The 25,923-nt window shown below is 41.0% G+C and overlaps 1 protein-coding gene across 2 annotated transcripts in view; it reads right to left on the reverse strand.

Moving 5' to 3' along the window:
* Window positions 1-25,923, reverse strand: part of LOC118324207 (plexin-A1-like) — a 255,757-nt gene that overhangs the window by 179,928 nt on the left and 49,906 nt on the right. For both annotated transcript variants that reach the window (XM_035656416.1, XM_035656415.1), the window contains exon 3: window positions 18,347-18,529. In XM_035656416.1, coding sequence (XP_035512309.1) covers window positions 18,347-18,529 — 183 coding nt within the window. The remainder of the gene's footprint in view (window positions 1-18,346; window positions 18,530-25,923) is intronic.

Genomic DNA, 25,923 nt, shown 5'->3' on the forward strand with positions numbered 1-25,923 from the left:
TCCACTTTGAATGAAGTTATGATGTTACAATGATATGCGATATGTTTTTGTCTATGGAGTCTGGTCGCAATATTGCGGCTGTTTCTGGTTAAACAAAAGCTCTGTCTCTGTAGGAATTCTTCCATAAAGTTGTCAGACACTGTCAGCACATTTGTCTGCAAGGATTAATGATACATTTTTGCATCTGACTCAGGTGAATTAATGGTAATGTTTATTTTCTTCTTTTCTCCACAACCTTCCTACTTATGGCTCCTATATGTGAATTCTGTGCTATTTTTACACCTACACTTTTGTTTGATATAAAGACCGTTTATGTCTGGGGAAGACTGCATCACAATTGTGTGAGAGAAACCACTGCTATCTTTGATCCTCTTGCAATGTTGTAATAATTCAATCCAGATTTCTCCAAGCGTAATAATCTTTTAATTATTAAACCTGGTCTGAAATCAGTTGTGTAGTCTGTGCACCTTCACATCAATGTGTCTTTAACAGTCTGGGACAAAAAATGTCATGTGGTGTGAGCAGCAATATGAAAGAGCCAAAAGTATGTGGACAGCCCTGCACAAAATGAGGTCCATAAAGACATGGTGTTGGGGGGACCAAATCCCTGCAGGTTTCAAAATCTTCCCAGAAGAGTGTGGCCACACTCTTGGTTTTGGAATCACTATGGGTATAAGGCTTGGGTGTCCACATATTTCTGGTCATTAAGTATACCTAAGAGCTCATAGAGTATGCGCATACAAACAGAAACCATCTCCAAAAGTTAACACACCCATGCTGTCCAAGAATCCCTTCCATCTCCCTGCATCTCTTCTCCTTAATCCCTCTCTCCACATTCTGTCATCTGTCTGGCAGAGAAAGGGAGAGAGAGAGAGCGAGAGAGAGACTCTTGGCTGGCATGCGGGCTGTTTGGACCGATACAGGAGAATGTGGAGAGCCCTCTCATCTCTAATCTCTCCTTTCTCTCGCCCGTCTCCATCCTCCTCTACCTCTTTCACCCAATCTATCAGTCTGTTCATCTGACTCATCATCTTCACTCGTTCTGTTCCTTATTTTCCGTGTTTTCCACACTGGGGAGCGCTGTTTATAAGATCTGACATCTTCATACAGCTGTAAAAGTAAAGTAATCAGATATGTGAATGCATGTTAGTGACTCTTCTTCAGAACGTAGTGTTGGAGAGAGTATTCATATTGTGTCAATGAACCAAATTTTCTTTCTTTTGGAGCCTGTGAATACTGTGCTAATCTGATTAACACCAGGGAGCTAATCTGATTTACACTCCTGTCCAGTGGTCTTCCAATTGGGCACTGGGGACACGAGTTGGGTCCTTGCATGAGCAGCAGTGGGCTCCTGAGGAAACTGTGGAATAGTATAATTTTACTATTGTTTAATTGCCCATAAATTGTCCTAATATTGTTCCCCAAGTGCACTCTTTGGTGTAATGAGGAACAATATCAACTACTCAAGTGTACAATGACATGATTGTATTGAAAAGCTAAAGTGGCATTACATAGCAAGCTTTGGTGTCTTTAGAATAACTCAAGCATTTTGTTGTTATTACCGTTTGTTATTACTTCCACTACCTTAACCAATGTCCGTTGGAGAACTCTGTTTTCTTTCAGTGAGAGGAAGTCATATGTTGTGGCGGCTGTGTGGTCCACTGACCTGGTCAGAAGTCTCAAAGGTCTCATGGTTCCATTTACTACCAGCGTGACTGGCTCATGGATTAAATATCACGACACTGGGTCAGAGTGGAGAATGTCGCAGTTTCAACAAGACTGACCTCACAGAAACAATGAAAGTGTTATGCTGATTGTTCAAATGCCAGAAGAGCTACCTCTATTTACCTTAACTTCTTTAAACCACTGCAATCAACATCAATCCATAACCAAAGTTATCCAGAATTATACTTATTGATCTTGATATTTTAAGATGAATTATGATGTATCCCATTGTTAACACTGAAGAGAAAACCTCCTGTATTTTATCTGACCACATTTAACTGTGCATATTGTCTCTATGACACAGTACATATCATACAATTGGTTTACAGACCAGATAGACTATTTAAAGGTTATCATTGTTACATACTGACATATAATGGCTGCTTTACATGTTGTTTTGTATTGTATTGTTGTTTTGTTTACTACTTTGTTTACTATTACTAACCTAATATGGTTAAATGTTAAACAGTATTTTTATTGTAATGGTATTTACCATAAACTCGTATCTATTCTAATCTGACATCTTGTTCTACTGCCTGATACTATGTGAAAACTGATATGATATATTTTAAGCAGTGATGTCACATATTTAGTAATATTTCTACATTTGGTCCAACACGCACTAAATCTACCTATTCTCTCCGATCCAGCTGATGGAAGCATATGTCATTTGTATTTTATGTTTTGCAGCATTTCAAACATTTGCTCATATTTTGCTTGACAACTGAAGAGAAACATGGCTGTTGAGGCATTTTCATTTGTACCCATTGACCTCAGTCATGTCACAAAGAGTAACAACAAACGGGTCAGACAAGGGTACGCTGCTCAATGCATTTTGGATTTCTGATGACTTCTGAGGGAACCAATGCTTCCGGGACAAGTTCATATCAGCAAAACAAGTGAAAACATCTATCCCTTTATCTATCCGTGATCATTTAACTTCTATCACTCAGCACCATCTATTCATCCATCCATCCATTATTCTACCCCTCATCTCTCTGCTATAATCTCCCATTCAGCCATCCTCTGGTGCATTGTAATCTGCTGTAATCTGATGGATTAACCTCACTGCTCTCTCTCATCAGCGGATGGTTCTGGTTCAGCGATGTGGCTTTAACCCCTGGCTGCTCATTTTTGCTCCTAGCCAGTATGCGCATATGTGTTCACAGTTTTCTGTGTGTTTATATAAAAAACAGCTAAATGAAAGGGGAACATTTTAAATTTATGGCAGATTATAACTGAATTTAGTCTGTTTAGAACCTAAAGCTAAAAAGATAAAATCATATAAAGCTACAAGTTATAAAATCCGGTTGTTTGCATGCATTTTGTACTACCTACCTTTCCTCTATTTTAATCTATGACTGCATGTGAAGCACAAAGGAACATGTCATTATATGGTGAAAAAATAACACCTCTAATAAGCGGATTCAAGAATTTTAAGACCTTAAATTTAGATAGTGGTTTGTGGTGTATGTAGACAAAGGAAAAGAAGGGAAAAACACATAGGCTGTCAACACACTCACACACTTTCAAAGGGTTGAATTACCCTTGCCTGGCTCAGAAGGTGATCGGGAGCACGAGACCAAATCCTGCACACACCCAAAAACACACTTCAGAGAGCTACAAGACTGAGTGGATTAAGCCCTCTCATCTTGAAGACGGAGTGTTAATTAGTGTGCGTGTGTGACAGTTAACACCTGGGATGCCACACGAAAGCGCAAATGACGCACAGAGGCACCAAATCATAACGATATTTTATCAACACTGATGATGAAGAACAATAACTTTAAAAAGCCCACATATCAACACAGCAGCTCAGCAAGATCAGAGGGTTTTAAAGTCCCCGGGGTGGATAGGGAGAGACGTGGGGCGAAGATACTACGTGAGGCAAAAGGGATAAGTGCATGTTGGTGTTCTAAAACACAAAGGGAAGGTAGTTATTTTAGTGTGGCCCGCTGATTTAGCCCGCTCACCAACATGGTCAACAGTTGGAGCTCATGGACACACAGCTCATGGAAGCAATTAAGGTACTTTAAACACTTAGCACCTGGCCGCCACAATATGTGTGAAAACCTCCACATATTTTTAGATTCAGGCTTTCTGAGGGTAACATTTTCTACAATGTCCATCACAAATAAATCTGCTTAGGATTCATACAAAAAAAATGCTCCATAAGTCCAGAACTTGCCTGAAAAATAAAATGTATACAGTGATAGTTGTTTATACATCCAGGGTCACACCCGCAGCAATTCAGAATACTTTTGATGGGGGGTGGGTGGGTGCACAGACTTTGAAAACCCCCTGTTGTAGGTATGCTTATTTCATTTTGCTAAAAAGGCTAAAAGGAAATGTCCTTATCAAATATATTTCGGGGCCATTTGGAAATATGACTTCAAACATGAAATAGTATGTGAAATGTAATATTGTTGCATTATGATCCATTTGGGAGAAACTAACCACATTAGTTATGTTGTTGCTGTCTAATTCTCTACATCACCAGCTCATTTTCATTCTCCCGTGCCACCCCCCTCCCCCACAACCACCATCTTTTATTCTCTTTTTTCTCTCCATTCCTCTCCCATCATTGCTTTTCTACAACTCATCCATTCCTCCCCTTCTTCTTCTTTCCACTTTCCCTCTCTCTTTCTCTTCATCTATTGTCCCTCCATATGACTGTGACATCAGGCAGCCTGCCAAGTCACTGTACACTTCAATTAGAAGAGAGACCTCGCCACACACACATGTTTACGCACACACACACGCACGATGCAACGGTCTCCTGTCTTGCAGCTGAATGCTTTGTACGCTTCCCAATGAAAACCAAACGGCTGCAGAGAGACAGGGAGTGTGTGTGTGATGTGTGTGCAGGGCTGGCACTTGGAGCGTGTCCGAGAGTGTGACTTTGATATCAGTCTCGGTAATCTAAGTCATTCTCTTTGCTATATCCAGATACAATAGAGGCAGACATGTGCACGCGCACACACACACACACTTTTGGACCAGATGGCAGAACAACACCGGCTCTGGTTGGTTCTTTGTCCTCCTCCATTCTCTCACTATCGACCTGTATATATTTTCTATGTAGTTCTCTGCCGGTGTGTCTGCTTATCTGTTTGTCTGTCTGTCTTAATGCATGTTTATCTCTCGGTCTCTTTCCTCCCTGAGAAAAACTCACAGTCACTTCCAAACTTTAAAAGCAAAAATTCTCTGATGTGGTTGTACAGGGACACAGCCAAGCTTTTTCATAAAATATAATCTGAATGTTTGCTTGTGGACCAGATCAGTTAAAAGTACAGGAAAGCGTAGAGTAAAAGGGAGAAAAAAGTTCAAAGAAAAGAGACATGGAAAGAGTCAGTAAACAAAATGCAAAATCAGTGGAAGAAAAAGCACAAAGATGAAGAGATGCTGCCAGTGTCCTCGTCTACATCAGTGCAGTTGTTGATGTAACAGACTCGAAAAAACCTATAGACACGCTTGAGACATGTATAGGATTTTATCACTAACGTAGATTAGATATTGTAAAAAATTAGAGCTTGTCTGCTCAACCAGAACTGAATGGTAAACATAAGATTTACAGTTATTCACTGTCACCTGACCAGTACTACAACTAATCCTTTCTATCAATGTGGTCTAGTCAGCGAGACTCTTTTGTGCTGTTAACAAAACTGGTTAGCATTAGCTAATATAGCATATGTAGTCCACATTTCAAAGGAATGTTTTGTTATTTTAAAACCTAGGTCTTATTTTTCTAGTTTTCCCATTTGCACTGTTTTGTATTTATGTAATGTTTTTGTTGTACCTGGTGCTGCTGTGATCTGGAGATTTTGTACCCTTTTTATATCAGATGCTGCCATTTGACCCCATCTTGGATAGGCCTCACTTGTAAAAAAAGATTTTAATCTCAATGTGACTTCCTAGTTAAACCATTTCAGTCACTAAAACAAATGCTGAGATCTGGACAATGACGTCCAGTATGGAAAGCAACATGAGCGCTTAGGTGATTACAAAGGCTCTAACAGTGGGTTATATCAATATCATGGAATGCAGCTTTGACAAAGCAACCCAGTGAAGAAGATGCAACAGTACTGAATGCACTAAAACACAAGTAATGTACAAAATCACAGATGCAGCCAAAATCTATAGGGAAAAAACAAATTTTTACTAAAGTTACACATTAGAACTTTAGGTATGCAAGAGAGAGTGAGAGAGAGTGAGTGAGAGTGTACATGGCGTAAAGGGTCATTGTCCTTGATTGCAGAGCCCACTCGAGACATTAGATGTTCTCGTTGCAATCACAATGTTCACAAACGCCCAAAACAGAAATCAGGAGGCTTCTGGAGAGCAGCCAATCAACATCATAAACATCACTCTGACACTTGGTCTCTCACTCTCACTCTCAACCTTCTTATTTTCTCTTTCATCAGATCCCCTTGACCCCCATCAACTCTCAGTATATCTTCTCTCGGTGTGTCTCTCTCATTGACATGTGTGTGCTGAGCCGTGGCCTGACATCCTTGTTTCTGGCTCACAAGCCGGCTTTGAGTTGGACGGTGAGAAACCAAAGTTAGGACAATGAATGGGCAAAAACGACACCAGATTAAACAACAGCTCATGATTTGTAAAAAACACAAATTACAGAGAGATATTTTAACAATGAAAAATAAAATAGTATTTTTCTTTCAGCCTGTGTAGAGGATGGCAATTTTCCATTATTGGTCCATTGTCAAAGAATTTGACACCACATTGGAAGGCAAACAATACTAAAGGTGCAAGTATATTTCATCAGAAGGGCTTGTTGGATGGTCAAGTTGGATCGTCCCACTAGTTTTTTTGTAGCTGACCCAGCCCTAAGTGTCTGCAGCCGTGCTACTGGGTCGGTGAGGTAATGTCAGCATGCTTAACGTGCTTACCATGAAAATGCTAATGTACCAATATTTAGTAGGTATGATGTTTGTTGACCATGTTCACTATCTTACTGGATAAAAAGCGGCCAATGAGCAAGGCTACTATATCACAAAATTTGACAGATGGATCCAAAATTATTTCATAGTTCATTCATATACTCTTATACACACTCAGATGACAAATTAAAGAAAAAACCTGACTAAATAAACATAATAACCCGACGGTGCCAGATGGTTACACAGAACCATCTGGGAAGTCATCGTTTGAAACTGTTTGGAAAAAGTTAGGCACTTTCAAAAAATTCTCGGCAGGTGATTGGATGAACTATCTGTCACATTCTAGCAAACTTGAACCAGTCAGATCAAAGAACCATATTACGTAGTCAAACTCATAATCGAAGCCAGGAGAAGAGTGAAAACATCTTTTCCATAAAGAAAAACCTTCAGTGCCGTTCTTTGTTCTTGGAAGAAAAACCTTCCAGTTGTGATATAACTTATGCTAGCAGCATCTAGACTAACCTCTTTAGCAGCCGCCATTGTTGTTTTCAAGCAAACAGTGGCTTCTCACCTAGCACTGTTCACCTCACGGATGGGCAGATGATGAATAAAGCACATATTATAGCTGCTTGTATCCTAATTTTGAAACGGAATGCCATGAATGGTGTTTCATGGTGTCAAACACAGTTGACACACATTTTCCTTGCATAAGACATCAGAGAATACGCATAATTGTCGTGACAGACCCCATTGAGTGTGAAGTACGCCATGTGTGTCTGATAAGAAGACAGAAGGACCATGTGTATGCATTAGTGTATGGGTTTGTGTGTGTTTGTATTAATGGATAGACAGATGGGGCAGTCTAGAGGAACAGTTGATGAAGGCTTTACACTGCAGCTGGCCCTTTCTCCTCCCCTCCGCAGCAAACACACTCTCAGAGATAGGAAAAAAGGTCGACTGGCATGGTTTGGGCGTGTGTGTGTAGTGGGCTATTAGTGTGGCAGCTGCCCTGGCATCAGGTGGGCATCTCCCATTCTACATGAAGAAAGCACAGCTGCTGTAATATGTAAACACACACTGTTTCCTACACTAAACACAATGCAAACTGATGAAGAGGAACTCTCATACACAAATAGGGAGTGTGAGATTCCCTCTAATCTAAGGATCAGTATCTTGAAGGGGCCGATACACACATTTGCACATGTGCACACAAACAAATGGAAAATGGACCCTCTCCCGTCCTATTACCCACACAGTCTGTATCCCTTCCTGCATGTGCCCTCTAATCAGATGCACATGTACACACACACACACAAACACACCCATGCAGGCTGCATCTTTCCTTGATGTGAAAGAGATTAACGTAACAGGCACAAACACACACTGAAATGTTTCTTCTGCTCTCTAATCAGACATAAACACACACCCATTCAGGCAGCGTATTTCCCTTGATGTGAATCCTGAAGATTGTCAAGCACAGAGAGATTGAGCTGCATCCTCCCCTACACACTAGTACAATGTGTCAAACAGACATAGAGTCTCATCAACACACCACGCACACACACACACAACACGACACACACACACACAGCTACTCCCAACATGCCAGTTGTTCTCCAGATGCCCGCCAGATACAGAGACACATGTCCACCCCATCACCTCCCGTATCTGTGCAGACACATGTTGTGATGTGAGGGGGTTAGCCAGCTTGAATCAGGCCACTGGCACCTGACACCGGTCATCAGCACAGCAGCTGTCTGAACACATCGCTGGCTGTTGCTGAACGTCTGCATATGTGTCTGTGTCTGTTGTTTGTCTGGACTCGTGGCCGTACGTGCCCTAACAGCGGGACATTCTGACTCAGTGACGGGGCTAGTGACGTCTACAGTAACACGGGTGAGAGTGGGATTGGATCTCTGCTGTTATGGGGTTAACACTGGGTTCTTTCTTGTTGTACATTTTCCACTTGTGGTCACAATATGCTGTATTCACATTACAGCCATGTGTGAATTACACCATAGAGGGCACATGGAAAAAGGGAAGAGGAAAAATAAATTGGCACCCAATTCATCCATGTAACAAAGGCCATTTTTTTAAATTATTGTGGCGGATGTTGCACCAATTCTTCACTCTACCAAATCCCTTAAGTGAAAAAGCAGGGAAAATATGTACATATGGGTTTAGATTTACAAACATAAATAAATATAAATATATAGCAACAATAATGCTGTATTAATCATTTTTTATTTTGCTTTACACCGCATGAACGGCACCAGCCATAAACCAACAAAGTTATCAACTAGCTGGTGAATGTGGTGGAGCAAGTATAGATTGTGGAGACCAAAACAGAGCTAAAAAGAGAGTGAATACTGGAGTTTTCATTCATCACATTGCAAGATAAACTGCAAAACCCTCATGTGGCAGCAAGTGTGTTTTTCGTCAGCTAACAGCTAACACTACTGTATCACTGTGGCAACTTAAAGCAGCTCCTAATAGAACTGTCAGCCCTCAGGTTAAATAAATAATAAGTAAATACAATGTGTAATATACAGTAATAGGAACTTATCACCCAGGTTTAAATAAAGCAAAGTTACCCACAAATGGCAGCAGCATTTGATATGGTGCTTAAAATACTCTTAAAATAATAACTTTATAATAACATGAAATAGCAATTTTGCCATAGGTTTGTCCAAAAACAGTAGACATCACCTTTTGTCAGATATATGGGCTACATGCAACCAACAGGCACGTCACGTAGCTTCCATAATGTCAACACCAAAGTCAGACTCTGCAAGGATTGTGAGTGAATTAAAGCCCTCTCACAGTTGATAGGTTTAGCTGTGATCTTTCCTTTTGTCTCTTGACACTCACAAAGCCTTCCCACTTATCAAAGATTCATTAGCTCACTAATCCATCCATCTAGCTCTCCATGCACATCGTTCATCCATTACTACTGCGCCATATTCCTCCAGAGGGACTGCTGAGATAATGCCCTGCTCAAGGACACAGGGGGTAATACATATGAAGTGATAGCCCGCCTGGGAATTGAACCCACAACCACAATGGCACATTAGCAGCGGCTGCCTCTAATAAGTGATGCAGAACAGTATCATATCAAACTCTGTCCCGGAGGTGGCAGAGATCCTGCTGTTGTAATTCAGATCACTGTGCCAGCGCTAAAGAAGGACTATTTCTGTATCACTCCATCCTCATCCGATGCTGACTTTGAGAAAAAAGGTACTCTTTTTTTTCCCCCTACATGCTGTCCATTTGTCTGCTCCTATGATAAGTAACAGCTGGGGAATTCAAATGCAGATGAGTATAGAGGAGACATTTTAACGTGCAGAAGGTGTAGTCCCATTAATTCATTTTCACACTGATGCATTCATTTTCTGTGTAGACCCATTTTGGCAGTAATAAAGAAGTACTGTGCTATCCTAGGAAACCATTTCACATGTACTTTAGACAGTTTATTTTTATTTTTTTACAGTTTTAAGGATTTGGGATTCATTCATCATTTCTAACGTCTTTGCATCAGTAAAAAACAATTTACTCATAATTATTAGTTGAGGCCCTTATTTAAAAATGTGACCAATCATTTTAGATTTATATTGATTGCTGCTCTCTAAACTAAAAAAAGAACCAAAGAAACAAAATCAAACTATCTGTACTAACCAAATTGCATTATTATCGTTACGTTACATTATCACATTATGTTGTGTGAAAGAAATATTTGAAGAAAACTCAGCTTCAGAAGAATACAGTACAATACAGACGGTTAAGACGAGCATCAAAAGCATCACATGGAGAGAAACACACATGCAGGTTGTATCAGTACTTCTGTGACCTCTATCCTGAAGGCAGACAATTTATATCCTTTGCCCAATACACAAATCTCTCTGAGTGGATTTGCATAGGTTAAAACCAAATCTGGGCTCTCCTCACAATAGCACAGTTTCACTATTAGGGATCTGTCAATAGATGTAAAATAAATTGTTACAAAATCAGTTACTTAACAAGGAAACAGGAAGGACAATATCAGGATTAGATAAAAAATAAAACTATTAGGTTATACATTTTCTTATATAATTGAATCAAATCATGTCGAACTACACTGCAATGCAATAGGGGTGAATCATGTTACATCATATCGGTAGTTGCTTCATATGTAACTTTAATGTATTGGGTCATTGGCAAAGCATGCACTGAAATGCGTATCACATCACCTCAGTAGCAGAGATGCTCAATATGATCATTTACAAGTAGGTCTATCATGTCACTTTTATCTGTGTGCATCTGTCTTACATGTCTTTGTATCTGTTCATCTAGTTCTCTCCCTTTTTGTGTCCCTCTGTGTCTCTCTTTCTCGTGAAAGGCTTGACAGAGATAGCACTTTTTTCCAGGCTGACGTACACTAATGTACTAATGGACAGAGGAGATAAGGACAATGAGGGAGAGGAGAGAGGGAATGAGGAGTGCAGTAGGGAAGGACAGTCACACACACACACACACACACACACAGATGAGGTGGGAAATTCTCGAGGGAGGCAGATTTTGCGGGCATGTGGCCCACCTCAGTTGGGAGAGAGAGAGCGCTGAAGGTGACATCTGAGTGAGAGGGAGTGGAGGGGAAGAGAGGGAGGTTGTAGACGGGAGAACTACAAGACCTGAAGAGAGAGAGTGCAGAGAAGTACTAGTGGAGAGAATGGGATGATAATTCACTCAAACACTAGCACCGCTTAGAGCAGTAATATTATCTCTGCAAGATTTAAACACTAGTCTTCCTTCAACAGGCTCTTACAACGGCTAAACACACACGCACTTTGTCACACATTAATTTATAGAGGATCACACTAGCACAAATCCACCGCTCACTGACACATTGATGTATATTACTTCATACACATGTCCACATAGTAGCAAGTACTCATACACAAAGAGTGTGCATGCCAAACTGTTTCAGAAATTCTCAGATCACACTTTGAGCATGTGTGCATCCACGTGGGCAGAGAAGCTCTAGGCATGAATGATACCACTAACACACACAAGGTTTCACAAAGCCTGTTGTGTATTCTGAAAAAACTAATAGGACATTATTCCACTAACTTCTAGTTAATGGGATAAAGATGGAATTAGTGTGTTCAGGTGTTGCACTCATCTGCTCATTATGAGTTTGCATTGGAGAGGAGAGAAACTACAGTCCGCACACACTCACAAACAAAAAACAGGGAAACAGACAGCAGCCCGACCCAAGATTATCAATCATCTCTACCAGCCTGGTGTTTTTGCCATTTAACCAGGCTGAGCAGCCGATGCACTGCTTCAATCATCGTCTGCCAGTCTAAATGCTAGCGCTAATTAGCATTCACATGCTAAATTACCTCCCATTCCATGTTTCCTGATTAGGCTTAATCATTCTGACAGCTAGTTTTACTGCTAAGCTTGTAGCGCCAATACATGCACAGCCATCTCAGACTCTAGGAAGAGATCCAAGGCACTCTCATTCATTGGATACTGGGATTTAAAGAGCTGGTATCCTGCTTAGTAAACTGCTGAGACCAGTGGTTCCCAACCGGAGTGGTATACCTGTCTGATGTTTCATAAAATAAATCTGAAAGGCCGTATGATGATTTACAGGTTTTAATAATTCTATTCATTTTTACATATTTTTTCCTAATCATTTTTTTTTTCTGTAAAATATTGGATAGTTTTGCCTCTTCAGGCAATATTTATACGTATAAAGTTAGGAAGGAAAATGACTTTGCTGGAACCTGCTTACTGGTGAAATAAGTACTTAGATATGTCCTTAAAGGACCAATGTGTAGGATTTAGTGGCATCTAGCAGTGAAGTTTTAGTTTGCTGCTAACTGAACACCGCTGGCACCTGTATTTGATGCATGAGAAGAGGCTCTGAAGTGTGTAGGAGAAACTAAAACTACAGTGCCAGAAAATGCTAAAATGCTGCCCTACCTACAACCTGTGTTTGGTTTGCCCGTCCTGGGCTACTAAAGAAACATGGTGGTTCAACATCTCATTGCGGACTCCATGGAAAGTGACCTGCTGCGTTTGTAGAAAGAAAGGCTAAAGAGTAAAACAAATAGTTACAAGTGAAAGTTTTACATTCAAAATCTTACTTAAGTAAAAGTACAGAACTATTATCAGCAAAATGTATCAAACAAAGAGGCCAAAAAGGCCCCCTGTGACTGATACATTATATGACATTATTAGATTGTTGATACTGATCCATCAATGTGTAAGCAGTACTTTACTGTTGTAGCTGGTTAAGGTAGAGCTAGTTTTAACTACTTTAGATACAATTAGGTAGTTTAGCCTAGTGGTTCCCTACCTGGGGGTCAGGTCCCTCCAAGGGGTCACAAGATCATTCTGAGGGGTCATGAGATGACAGATGGAAGAAAGAGGAATACCAAAGTCCTGCTACCCAAATTTAAAATATTGGATAATTTGACTTCTTTGGGCTTTGAAAAGAAGTTAAGAGGAGAAAACTCCCTTTAGTGGAACTGCTACAGTTTTAGGGGGTCACAAGCCAAAAAGATTGGGAAGCACTTGATGTAGAAGTACAAAGACTACTTAAATAAGGATGAAATACTTACTTAAGGTAAGGTACGTACAGGCACCTCAAAATTATAATTAAGTACTGCACTTGAGTAAATGTACTGATATATGCTTATGAGAAAAGTAGGCACCTTCTTAATTAAAGTTGGAAGTCACTGGTATATACTGCTTAAGAGATGGTGGGCAGATCATGACTCAGTTCACAGAATATATATAGGGCTTATTATCTTACTAAAGGGTTGATATAACTAAGGGGGTGGGCTACTGTTAACAGGAAGTGTAAGGGAGGGAGATAGGATAGGGCAACATATGTCACTGCTGTCACACACAAGTTGAGGAGAACGCAAGAAGCATCTTGCCAAAGAGCGAATTAGATCATCTGTGAGTAGGAGGGATGTACGATCGAAGGAGCGGGGCCAGTGAACTTCTGGTCCACCTCACCGGCTCCGAGACGCCCCGAAGCCTAACCAGTCTCACTCGTCTCAGTGTCTCAAGGCAGTGAAGTGCCAGCGTTATGTCAATCAACCGGTTGGCACAGTTACCTCAGTAGCGCTGCTCCAATCGGTCCTGTCACTCAGGCTATCTTCCAAGATAGAAAGGAAAGGGAAAAGTAATTGGATTTGCTGCTAGCAGGGAAATGATGAAATGACATGAAACCACCCCCCCTTCACCCACCACACACACACCAACATTCGCACACCTATACACCGCTCTGAGTAAATCTCCCTCTTGCTTGCCTCTTTTTGTTTCTGAAATCTGGAAATACTTCAGGCTGTTAAGAGTTTCTTTTCATCTCGCCTGATGTGGCGAGAGCGCCTTGTTCTCCCAGGTAGACAAAAGAGGAGACGAAATGAGGGGTATGAAAGGATTTCCAGGTTTTTACTGAGATCTGAGAAGGGTTTTTTAGGATGTTTCTGGCCAACGGCACAGAAAGGCAGCCCATAGTGAAATTTCATGCTGTTAAAAGCTATCAGTACCCCACCTACACCTTGTCTCCCTACAAAGTGATGCACTGTGGTATTTAAAAGACAAATGTAATGATGTTCGACTCTGAAATACTGAGCAAAGAACAACAATATATAATGCATAGTATGCTGCTGCTGGATGGCAGGCATGGGACTGGTGGGTTTTGACTAGGAGAGAGGCAGCCCGTTCTGTCATCATGCTGTCTGACAAGAGTGCAACCCACATCCAACAAACTATTCCCTGCACCCAAAACCCACACTGTATGTCCGATATACTACATCCTACTGTACAGCTTTCATCTTACATCATACACCCTCCGTCTCATGTCTTTCATCTTGCAGCCCCGGGTCCCAAGTCTTGTATCGTAGTATGTCCTTCAACCTTCAGCACCCTCATCTTTTATCTTTTATCTTTCACTCTACATCCAACAGTTAATGGTAATCATGTGAAAAGATAATTTGATAAAGCCACAGTGGAGATATTCATGGCTTAAGTCAATGCAATGTTTTTAAGATTTGTGGCACCAGTTTGTTACTTTTGTTGCTCTTTTCTCACAACTGACATTGGAATCTGGTAAACACAAAGTGAGCAAGGCAACATCTACTTTTGCTTTCTTATTCACCAAGCAACAGTGTTTGGATAACATAAAGTGAGACTATTTACCATTTAAAAGACACAAATAAAAAATTAATACAAATTAAAAATTTAACTCAATTCGATACTTTTGCCTCACTATTTACTGTGTGTGGTATGATCAGTAGCTTACGATGGCTATTGTTAGCCCATAATAGCTAACTTTAAGATACTGTACATAGTGCCATATAACACGCAAGAGTCAGTTGCAATACCATTGTATATCAAGGTCCACTAATAAGCTTTTTCCAGAGCTTTCAACTAGATTTGTACATCCATTGTAATACATGCTATGTTTGCACATATGGTTGAAAAGGGCAACAACTTTTTTCATTAATCTGATTGGCAGATTCATTTACTGATTATTTTTTAAATAAATTGTTTGGTCTCTGAAGTGTTAGAAAATAGTGAAAATGCCAGTCACAATTTCTTGTATCCAATCTTGAAATTACTTGTTTTGTTTCTGACTAATAGCCGAAAAGTGAAACAATTAACCAGTTATCATTATAAAATAGTTTCTGATTAATTTCATGTTGAATCGTAAGTATGTCTTAAATCTTATATCTCATATCAGCATGCATAAAGCATCAGCATTTCGCCATTGTCTGCGTTTTTCTTATCGGCCACTAAATGTAATGGCTTTACCATATCCTAACAAAGGCCATACTACAGCATTAAATCCCCCAAAAATGAACCTTTATTTTAACACAGGGCCGTTAAAATTAATTACTAATAGAATGCTGATTTAGTGTAACTCGAAATTCTGAATCGACAAGGGCAACTACTGCAACAGTGTTAGTCCTGACATGCACAGTCTCTTTAAAGAGAGAAAGACATTAGCGCAACAGCAAATAGAGAGATTAGGTGGGTATTTTGCACATACATGCCGTGTGCTTAGTCAGTCAAGGCTTTCTGATTAGTCATGCTGATGTAAAGCAGCAGATTCACCCCATCTATCTCTCTGTCTCTCTCTCACACACACACACACACACACACACACACACCCAGACAAAGACACCATCACTTATCCAATGGACTGCCTAGGTTAAAGATTTACACTAGCGATTATATATTCATAGATCAATCAATACAGGGAGTCTAGCAGCCGAGACGTGTCCACGCAGGCAAACACACATGCGGCAACAGTCGCATTGTAAGAATCCTAATGAGCGTGCGTGTGTGTAGACATCGATGCGCTGCAGCTTTACATTTCATTAGGCCAAGGAGCACAGTTTAACTCCCAATGAATAGCAATAAAACCACACAGCCTGTAACCATCTCTCTCCATCTGCCTCAGCCTCGCTCTCTTTTCCTCCTTTCTAAATCCCAGCTCTGTTCCCTCTTCCTCCCTCCAAATTCTGTTAAGCACAAATCTAGTTCAGTCATTTAACAGTTGTTCTCCAATTTATCGGGAAAGACCTCATTTAAAGCTAAAGCTAATCACCTCCTGTGTCAGAGGAAAGACTTACCAGGCACCAACAAATGTAAAAAGCCTCATAAACTGGCTATGGGAGTAATCGCTGCTGATTTATTGCGATTGGTGTCCTGTCTCGCCGTTTACCCGGCTCATACAGACGACTGCCTGTTACTGCAGCATCTGCATTGATCTGTGTGAGGACACCGGCAGCCTCCACCTCCGTATTCACCTTCCTCCCTCCATCCCTGAGCACAGGAAGACATGCCGGCTGAGGGGAAATGGGATTCCGATCAGCGGGATATCATCCAGGATCTGCTGACCTCACACACACACAAATCATCTGTCTGCACACACGCACAGGCACAGAACAGGGGTCAGGCGCAAGGACTAGTGGGCTAGGTTTCAGTCGACTTAGCAAAACACCAGAGACAGGAAGCTGTGTAAGGAGGCGTGTGTGTGCGTGCACATTATCATAGCCTATATAAAAGCAGTTGACAGCAGCATTACTGCAACAGATATTCCAGCGACTGCAGGAACACACACGCCTAATGCTTAAACTGTCAAACTCGTATCAAAGATTGTAGCGGCTTTTGGTTGCCTTTAATAGAATATGACAGAAAGTACGATGTAAACACAAAGACTTCCAAACAAAGACAAAAATACACAAGCACCTACAAAATGATAGATGACTTAAAAGTATAGTTTAAAAAAAAAAAAAACTAAACAAAGAAAAACTCTGGGGAACAGTCTTGAAAACTTCTCAAAGTTAAATGCTGCCGACAGTGAAATGTGGCTGTAACTTCTTTTTTTATTTATTTTGTATTATGTATGTATTTATGCAATTATTTTTATCCTCAGGTAACTGTTTTATCCGGTCTCCAGAGTATTGGTGACACGGACACACTCACACGGAGACGTCCTGCTGAGGGAAAAAGTGGAAAAAACACAGAAGCTGCTCAGTCGGATCTCAGATGAAGGAGCAGCTGATTGGCACACACACTGTGCGGTCTACTCAACATGGGTACTTGAGAAGCACACACACACACATACTGTAAACCCACAGGCGCACACTGAAAAGGACTGCATGCTGTGTGTAGCCTATGCTGAACATGATGGGAAATTACCACTTGCTGGTGATTGAGGAAGGCACACAACAGACACACACTCGCACACACAGAACATTTCTTTCTTACCAAAGGTACTCAGGAGACACATAAGAAATCTTCTTCACCCACCTTATAGCCACTCAGAAACACTCCCTAGCTCTTGAAAACACTGTGACTAGGCCGCCAAGCAGCACTCTGCAAGATAAAACCCACACAGCCCCGGTGTGTTGAACAGCATGAGCTCTACACCCAAAAAGACAAACACACACGCACACACGCACACACGCGCACACACACAAACACACACACTATCTCGCTGTCTGAGAACGCTTGCATCTCCAGAGCTGTGACCTTACTTTTTTCTTCAAACGTATATGTGTCTTATTTGCTATGTTTTAAAAGCATTCAATGACAATGCCAAAGCAGTGAAAAGCCATTTTGAAATAAGACACATGCACACACACAGTATATATATATGAATATACACACATTCACAGCTGAGGTCTGCAAAGAGATTTCTGATGACAAAACCATTTGTCAGCAGTGCCAAAACCAATGACCATTGAAAATACATCATAAAATGACACAAAATTGCTTCAAAGTGAAAATGGTTTTCTGTAGAGCATGGAGACACACACACACATACATACACACATACACACTCAGTTTTGTACCCTAGCAGGAGCATTTGAATCCCCATTTTGGTCACGTTTTATTAGTTTTATGTCAGTTATAGCTGTAATTTATGTCTCACACTGTTCACAATGTAGAAGAAGCAGCCAATGACAAGAGTCAGAAAATACACCAGCTGAGATTACACCCCATTCACTGTAAGGTGAAAATCTTACACCTGCAAAACAGCATTGTTCTGTATCATTGCATTTTGCCTGTTTAAAGATTTTCTAGTCCTTTATTCTAAGTTAATACATCCAGGACTTTTTTAATGCTTTTACCTCACAACAGCATCTGAGTTAAAGAACAAACTAAGCACACGTACACACACACACAAACACCAGGGTGCCTACCTTCTTCATGCGTCCGCTGCGGGTGCCAGTGAACGCCACAGTGTGTCCGCGGTAGTCGTAGGCTGCCACAGAGGTCATGCCATCGTCCTTGTCCACGTAAAGCGGGATGCCCTCAATGGCGGTGGTGCCCCCTAGAGGCTGGTTGAAGTCCTGGCCGCAGAAATTATCGTCTATCTGCAGCGGCTGGGGTATTGAGGTGGGAGGGGGGGGTGGGTAGAAGGAGAGGAAGCCATTAACTCAACACATTAACACTTTTTAAATCCCTTTTCTCGTTAAACTAACATTAATTCTTAAAGAAGGAGGAGGCTTTCGATCTCCCCAGCACTTAGTGCACGTTTTATGGTGCTGGAGCGAAGCCAAGCCGCTGCAGATTTAGTGAGAAATGGTGTGAAATTAATGGGCGTCACTGGAAAAATTTGCTTCAGTTTCCTTCCTCCATTTTAAACTTTTTTGATAGACAAGGAGAGACAGTGATATATGTCTTTTATTAAGGACAAGCACAATCGAACCGGCCTCTGCGATTGATGCCTTCGTCCTCCATCACAGCCTTTGATTATTTCATAGTACATGATGTCGAACCAAGCAATTAAGCATCTCAGCATGGTTCGAATGGGTGAACAGTTGTTTGCTAATGTTTTAAATATTGATTTTTTTATATACAGCTTTGGCAGTGTAGTTTCTAATAAGAAACAAGAGACAAGAGCCAATAGAGTGAGTAAATCAAATGGAGCTGGAAATGAACATGGAGGGGAGAGCGAACACATGAGCAGGACACCGGAGGAGATGACAGAGAAATGACGGGAAGTAAATTATAGGTCAGATTAGCATATCATCATAAAAATGTCTCGTAAAGGCACATCGCCACGCTGATATGTCGATGTGTCACGCTTGATTTATGATTTATGTGTATGTAACTGTGTGTGTGTGTGTGTGTGTGTGTGTGTGTGTGCGTGAGTGACAGCTATGTAGACATCAGGAGGTTCCCCTCGACTCTGACATGTGTAGCAGAGCTAATCGACAGCAACTGCAATTACTGTGGCGACCTCAGAGGAGCACACTGGGAAAATACACAACTTGAGGTCCAAACAACTCTGAAAGGAGCTTGAACAGATGCACCTGCTAAAAAACATACACTACATGCATATGAATAATTCAAGTTTCAATCAAATGTGAAGCCAATTTAAACAGAATAAGCAAGAAAATACAAGTGTACCTTTTCATCGACTACTGTCGTAAATTTTAGGATTTGGTTAATCAAGAAGAACAGTTTGTGGTGTTAATTCTCCAGTCTGGCGCCTTTGAATCAGATGTGTGGAACTTTTGACTTAAAAATACTTTATGCCGTCCAAAGAAATAAGAGTTTGCCTCAAATCAGTTCTTTTCCCCTCATTTCCTAAAACAACTAACGTTAACGCTATTCATTCCCAGCAAGTTTACATTTAAAGGACTAATGGGTAGGATTTAGTGACATCTAGTGCTGTAGTTGCATATCGCAACTCCATCAATTCACCTTCCCCTTGACACTTGGAAGGGGAAAGTGAATTGATGGAGTTGCAATCTGAATCTACAGAGGCTGCGACACGTGCCAAAAACACCATTATCTAGATCCAGTGTTTGGTCACTTCTGGCCCACTGTAGAAACATGGCGGTTCAACATGGCGTACTTCATGGAAGGAGACCTGCATTATCTGTAGATTAAAACAGCTCAGGTAAACAACTAAGGTAACTAAAACTCAACAATTCTTATTTTCAGGTGATTATACACTAATGAAAACATCAAAGTTTTAATGTAAAGAGATTTAATGTAACTTAGAAAACAATGGCTTGGTGCAGGACTAGATGATATGATTAAAGGAGTGTCAGTCAAGTCTCAAATAAAGAAAAATTATGTTGGAAACTTGATGGAAATATGGCATTTATGGTTGTTCCATTTATTCATTTGAGGAGAGTTACAGTCTCATTGCTCCACACAGATGTGATGTTTGCACCTGCTGCTATTTCTCATCCCTTCCAAGGATGTTTTAGTGACATGCTTTGTGTACGTCATGATTCATTCGGTGTTTTGCGTTTTGTCGCATTTTAAGCTTTAGTGATACAGCCACATTTCCACCACAGCCAAGCGTTAAAGAAAAATTGCGATTGCTTTTTATTTGCCATAAAAACAGGTGAATGGAAACACACTTATTATGGGAACTCACATGCAGACATAAAACAAAAATTTAAAAATAAAAAGCAAAAGCAAAATATATATGAACAAAGGAAAGAACAAAGCGCGCGCGCACACACACACACACACACACACGTACGATCAAGCCTCCCACGCTTCACAAATTAACATGCCAGCTTTCACTTGTTCATTACAAGACATATCGTCTCCATAGAGACTAATCAATCACCCCGTCCCACCAAAACAGCAAAGCTGTCAGTGTGTGCGTTTGCGCACATAAGTGTGTGTGTTGCAGGTTGAGAAAAGCCTGTGGCGGACATCGTCATCGTCAGACTTTCAAAGGCAGCCAGAAACGTAGCAAAGTTGAACTTCGAAGAACAAAGACACAAAGTGAGACAGAGTGAGTGAGGGAGACGCAGACACACAACGCTTTGGGTTTTGTGTGATTTACATAAACATGTTTGGAACAATTTGGGAACTGTTTTGTGAGTAATTTGTGAGGAAGAAAGGAGACGAAAGGAGGAAAACAAGAGCAAGTAAACAAAAGGAAGGTAGGGAGCGGAGTGATAAAAGAGGAGATGGAGACAGATATGAAGAGGAGGGAATAAAAATGTGGAAGAAGAAGATGGGCAGAAGTAGAGAGAGAGAGAGAGAGAGAGAGAGAGAGAGACGGCAATATGACCCTGGCCTTGGGTTTCTGCCTTGTTTCCTCTGATAAAGACAAAGCAGAACCTCCATTCATTTCTGTCACTCATTTCCTCTTTCCTTCTTTCCCACTATCTCCTCCTACTGCTAATCCTCCCTTCCTTCTCTTCACTCTCTTCTCCTTTTCCTTCTCTGTCTCCACATATTTCTCCTCTCCCTTCCTCTTTTTTTTTTCTTTCGAGGTTCACAGGGACAAACCGGTGGGAAATGATGTCCATCCCAAAAAGGTTACTCTTTTTTTCCCCTGCTTTCCCATGCCTGCAGCTCTTAGAGACCGTCTTTCCTTCCTTCCTCCCTTTCTTCCTCCCTACGAGAGCATTTTCAGAATGAGCATTTATAGGTCACATGATTCTTAAGATAAACAACTACATGCAGTCTGCAAATAGGACAAAAAGAGAAGACTTTCATGGCATGATGGTCAGAATCAAGCCTTCTATCCTCTTTGTATCCAAAACAAATCTTTTAGAAGAACATGACCGGATAAAAAATAGTTTATTATAGTAGCTCATAATAGCATTATTTGGCCTGGATTTATTCATGCCCGGCGCCTCATACTAATCTGCATTCCCAGTGTCTGTCGAGCTCGCACACACAAGAGTGAGATCGCCATCTTCCCAGCGCTGTTGCCGGCATGCTGAGGACGCTAATGGTTTGTTATGTTTAGCCTGACTTGCATCATTACCATAGAGTCAACAGCTCAGATTGAGGCACAGTGGAGCGTTCAGTCGACGTGTTTTCACTGCAGACAAATGTGGCTTCACACAGACCTGACATCTGCTAGCTGTTGTGTGCCTTGTAGACATGTAATTCCTATGGTGTGCCTACTCTATCATTCCTCTACAGCAACTCATTGAGGAGACGCTTTTTCAGCCACCAATACGGTGACTGGAGAGTCTAATTCAATAGGGAAGGCTTTCATAATTTGATTGTTCATTTTGAAGTCAGGGAGTACAAACAGGTCATGCAATCCAAGCATTTTCTCCTGACATAGGCCTACATGTGACAGTTACTCATTCATGTTGCAGTGCATTCCCATCTGACACTCATCACACATGTTGCATGGAATCTTTTTACACTAAGATGCTTCATGCATCTTGAGCGGAGCAGATAGCTATCCAGTCTCAAAAAGGCTTAGTGTAAATGCATCCAAGAAGCATTCGAGACAGATTTGAAACCTCCAGGTGCATTCTAGCCAGATGTTGAAAAGGTATAAATGCATCTGTCTCTAAAAGACACACACACACACAAGCTTTTTACAGACTTAGTGGAACTAAGTCTGTGATAATAGCCACTGCCCCCTGTGACAATGGCAGCTAACACTGACTTTGTTAAGAAAATATTTTTTCTGAAAAAGGCATTCGTACTAAGCAAATGAAAACATTCCACTAATATTACGGTTTACATGCAGCAGTGCTTACTTTGATAACCGTAACTGTTAATGATGTACTGTACATCCTACAGAGGAATTTCCCTCCTTTCCAAACTGCAGCCACGTTGCTGACGTAGTAAAAGTGGAACAGCTAGAGCCACTTGAGCCATGTTGCGTCAAAAGAGGATTTCTTTTAAAGTTTCTGGCGGACTTGTTTGCCTGTGCAAACACAGCCTCCCTTTTTCATTCGTTCAATCACCCTCTTGAAAAGGTTGGTGTTGCGATATTTGCACATATCCAAAAACCTGTTGATATCCAAGTCTTTCATAATGTTTAAAAGTAGCTGTGTTTCTCCTTCCGACCAGAAACATGGGCTTTCCTCTTGTGCGTTAGTTGGCTAGTTGGTTTGTTAACAACGCACATAGCTGACTGTAAACGGGAAAAAAGCAGTGTGTGAAAAGCAGCTCCAGTGATTTTAACACATACAATTTATCTGATTCTTGACCAGGTCAACCACTAAATGATCTGCACAAGAATGTCCTTCTGGACCGAAGACCCTGATTTCTAGGAAGTCCAATAAAAGCAAGATGGATTGCAGTAAGCTTTGTAGTCTGGCTGATGGAGATGCATGCATGTTGCTATGTGTGTATGAGAATGTATTTAAAAAGCTTTTCCGGATAAAATACATTTAAAATTAATACTGTAAAAGGGGCTAATGATGGTCAGTCCACGCCTACTTTTGTCACGACACCCAGCAAAGGGCCGCAGGTCAGATTTGGACCCGGGCCACTGCAGCAACTCTGAACATGGGTCGCCAGCTCTACCGACTGAGCTAACCAGGCGCCCTATATAGCACCTTCCTTAACAATGTTATGTTTTACAAAAAGACATATATTAGAAATGCAGTTAAAGGCATTTCTAAGCATAAACGGAAATTGGGCAAAATCCAAGTCTGGTCCAAACCACTTATAAACAGAACACAATTGTTATTATAAATACATTACAAAGTACATTGTTTTCTTCCAAAAACAGAAAAAGAACAGTTCTGAGTTGGCAAAAGTCATTAATCTGAGCCAGCAATTCTTGTTTTGGATACTTCAGTACGCCGGATACATTTCGCTCAGAAACAATAAAGTATTGACACTCAATTACCAGCCCTTACCGTGCTCTCATTCACTGTTGGTCATTTGTCCTCACACATTTTGTACAGGACACTCTAGATAGCCCATCATAAATATCAAATACAGTATGTGTCATATTATCTGGGCCTGATGTGAGTGGTTAAATCAATCATACTTCAATCATCAGCTGCATAACTCAGGTCATTTTTCAAACAACCATTTACTGCGTCTACTTTGTGACACTGCAGTTTTATGTCTATATGCACTTAAAGAATAGTACTGTCTTATATATTAGTATTGGGTTTTTTCATGTTAAAATTACTAATAAACTATGACTGAATCGTCTACTGGATGGTTAGACAGTGTTTGGTGTAATCAGTGTAATGATCCTTTACTATGTCCCTATCATAAGGTGACCTGCTGTAGTCTTTTATTAGTGCTTTTATAAGCTCTGTGTAGCTTGTCCCTGCTGGCCTACTGGACCTCTGACCGTGCTATTATTATTACTAGCTATAGCTCATACTCAGGACACTGTACATAACATTATTATACACACACACATACACACACACTCACACACTTTGTTCTATTTCCAGGGGGTTAGACAAGGACAGAGTCCCCTGTGTTGTCCTTGCCGAAGACCTCTGCTGTACACAGGCCCCTGGCAACACACATACACACAAGTAGACCCCTGCCAAACTCATGCAGGGTGAATGATGATGGGGTGATGAGGGAAAGAGTGAGGCAAGTGAGATGAAGAGAAAGGAGAGGAGATAGAAAGAGAAAAAAAGGAAAAAATAGGGGAGATAGGGAGGAGAGACACATAGGGGAAGGCTAAGGGTCAACAGCGCTCTTGTCGCCACTAATGAGCCTCAACCCATGACGATAGAGAGCGAGAGACAGAGTGACAGAGAGAGTCTGAATTCAGCTCTTTGAGTCACCCATTATCCCTGTAAGCAAGAGCTGCCGTGAATGTGCTGTGGTTTTAGAAGATGTGGCACTGGGAAAAACATGAACATTACCACAGTGAGAGCTAGTTTCATAAAATGGAGAGCACAAAAGTTCAAACTAGTATTTATAACATGTTACACTGCTCTGGAAGAGAGATCTTCAGTGGCACACAGGAACTGAGAACAGACCCAGGAGTGGAGTTGAAAAATTGTTTGCAGTCCAACTACGTCCTGGTTGGGTCTGATTCTACAGCAACGGGTTTTGGTTTTGTGTAAGTTCGTCTAATAGTCAATTGGAGCAGGCTCACTATCAGCACTGACCACGTGGTGTGTCCTTATCATCGCAGGAGAATTATTATGTGTTTTTAGGCGAGATGTGAGATCATAAACTGTGAGGAGCAGGGAAAAACCTTCCATGGATTCCACCATGTTTCTATTGTAGCCCAGAACAGACAAATCAAACACTGGCTGTAGATTAGGCCTTTTTATGCTTCCGAGCAAGTTTCAAAACCGCTGTAGTTTCTCCTACACGCTTCACAGCCCGTTTGCATGCCCAGGTCATCAAACACAGATATAAATGATGTTCAGTTGGTTGCAATATGCAACTTCACCACTAGGTGCCACTACATCCTATACACTGGTCCATTAAGTCATGTATTAACATTGATTACAGTACACCTGAGTTCCAGCTTCTAAAATTGGCAGGATTTATGAAAACCTATTTTAACTGAGTTTTTGGACTGTTTTTGGACATCTGATGACATCACCTTGGGATGAGGAGTAGAGATTGTAACAGGCAATTTTTTTCTGGACATTGACCAAACGATTTAAAAAAAAAAAAATTAAAACAACTGATTGTCAGATTGATCAATATGGACAATATTCATGTGTTTAAGCCCTACTCTGAAGCACCAAGAGTGGTTTCTTTTGTGTTTGACTTTACCTTGAATCAAAGGACATGCGCTGCTTCTCTTTCTGGCTTGTTAATTAGTGAAGAATCACACTGCTGCCACTTTTCTCTAAACTTGTGTCTGTGAGGGTCGACTATATTTTGGATTGGCCCCTTGGGTCTTTTTTCTAAACAGACTTCACTGTTTGAGATCGGTCCAGGTAGTTTTTTTCCATTTTAGATCAGGTCCAAAATTTTGGATCGGTGAAAAGCCTTACTGTTGTATCTGTAATGCTGGTGTATTACATTCTCTCTCGCTCTCGCTCTCGCTCGCTCTCTTTCTCGCTTGCTCTCTCTCGCTCGCTCTCTCTCGCTC

This window comes from Morone saxatilis, unplaced genomic scaffold (genome assembly GCF_004916995.1).
Source record: "Morone saxatilis isolate NCDOM2014 unplaced genomic scaffold, NCSU_SB_2.0 Contig15, whole genome shotgun sequence".
NCBI lineage: Eukaryota > Metazoa > Chordata > Actinopteri > Moronidae > Morone > Morone saxatilis.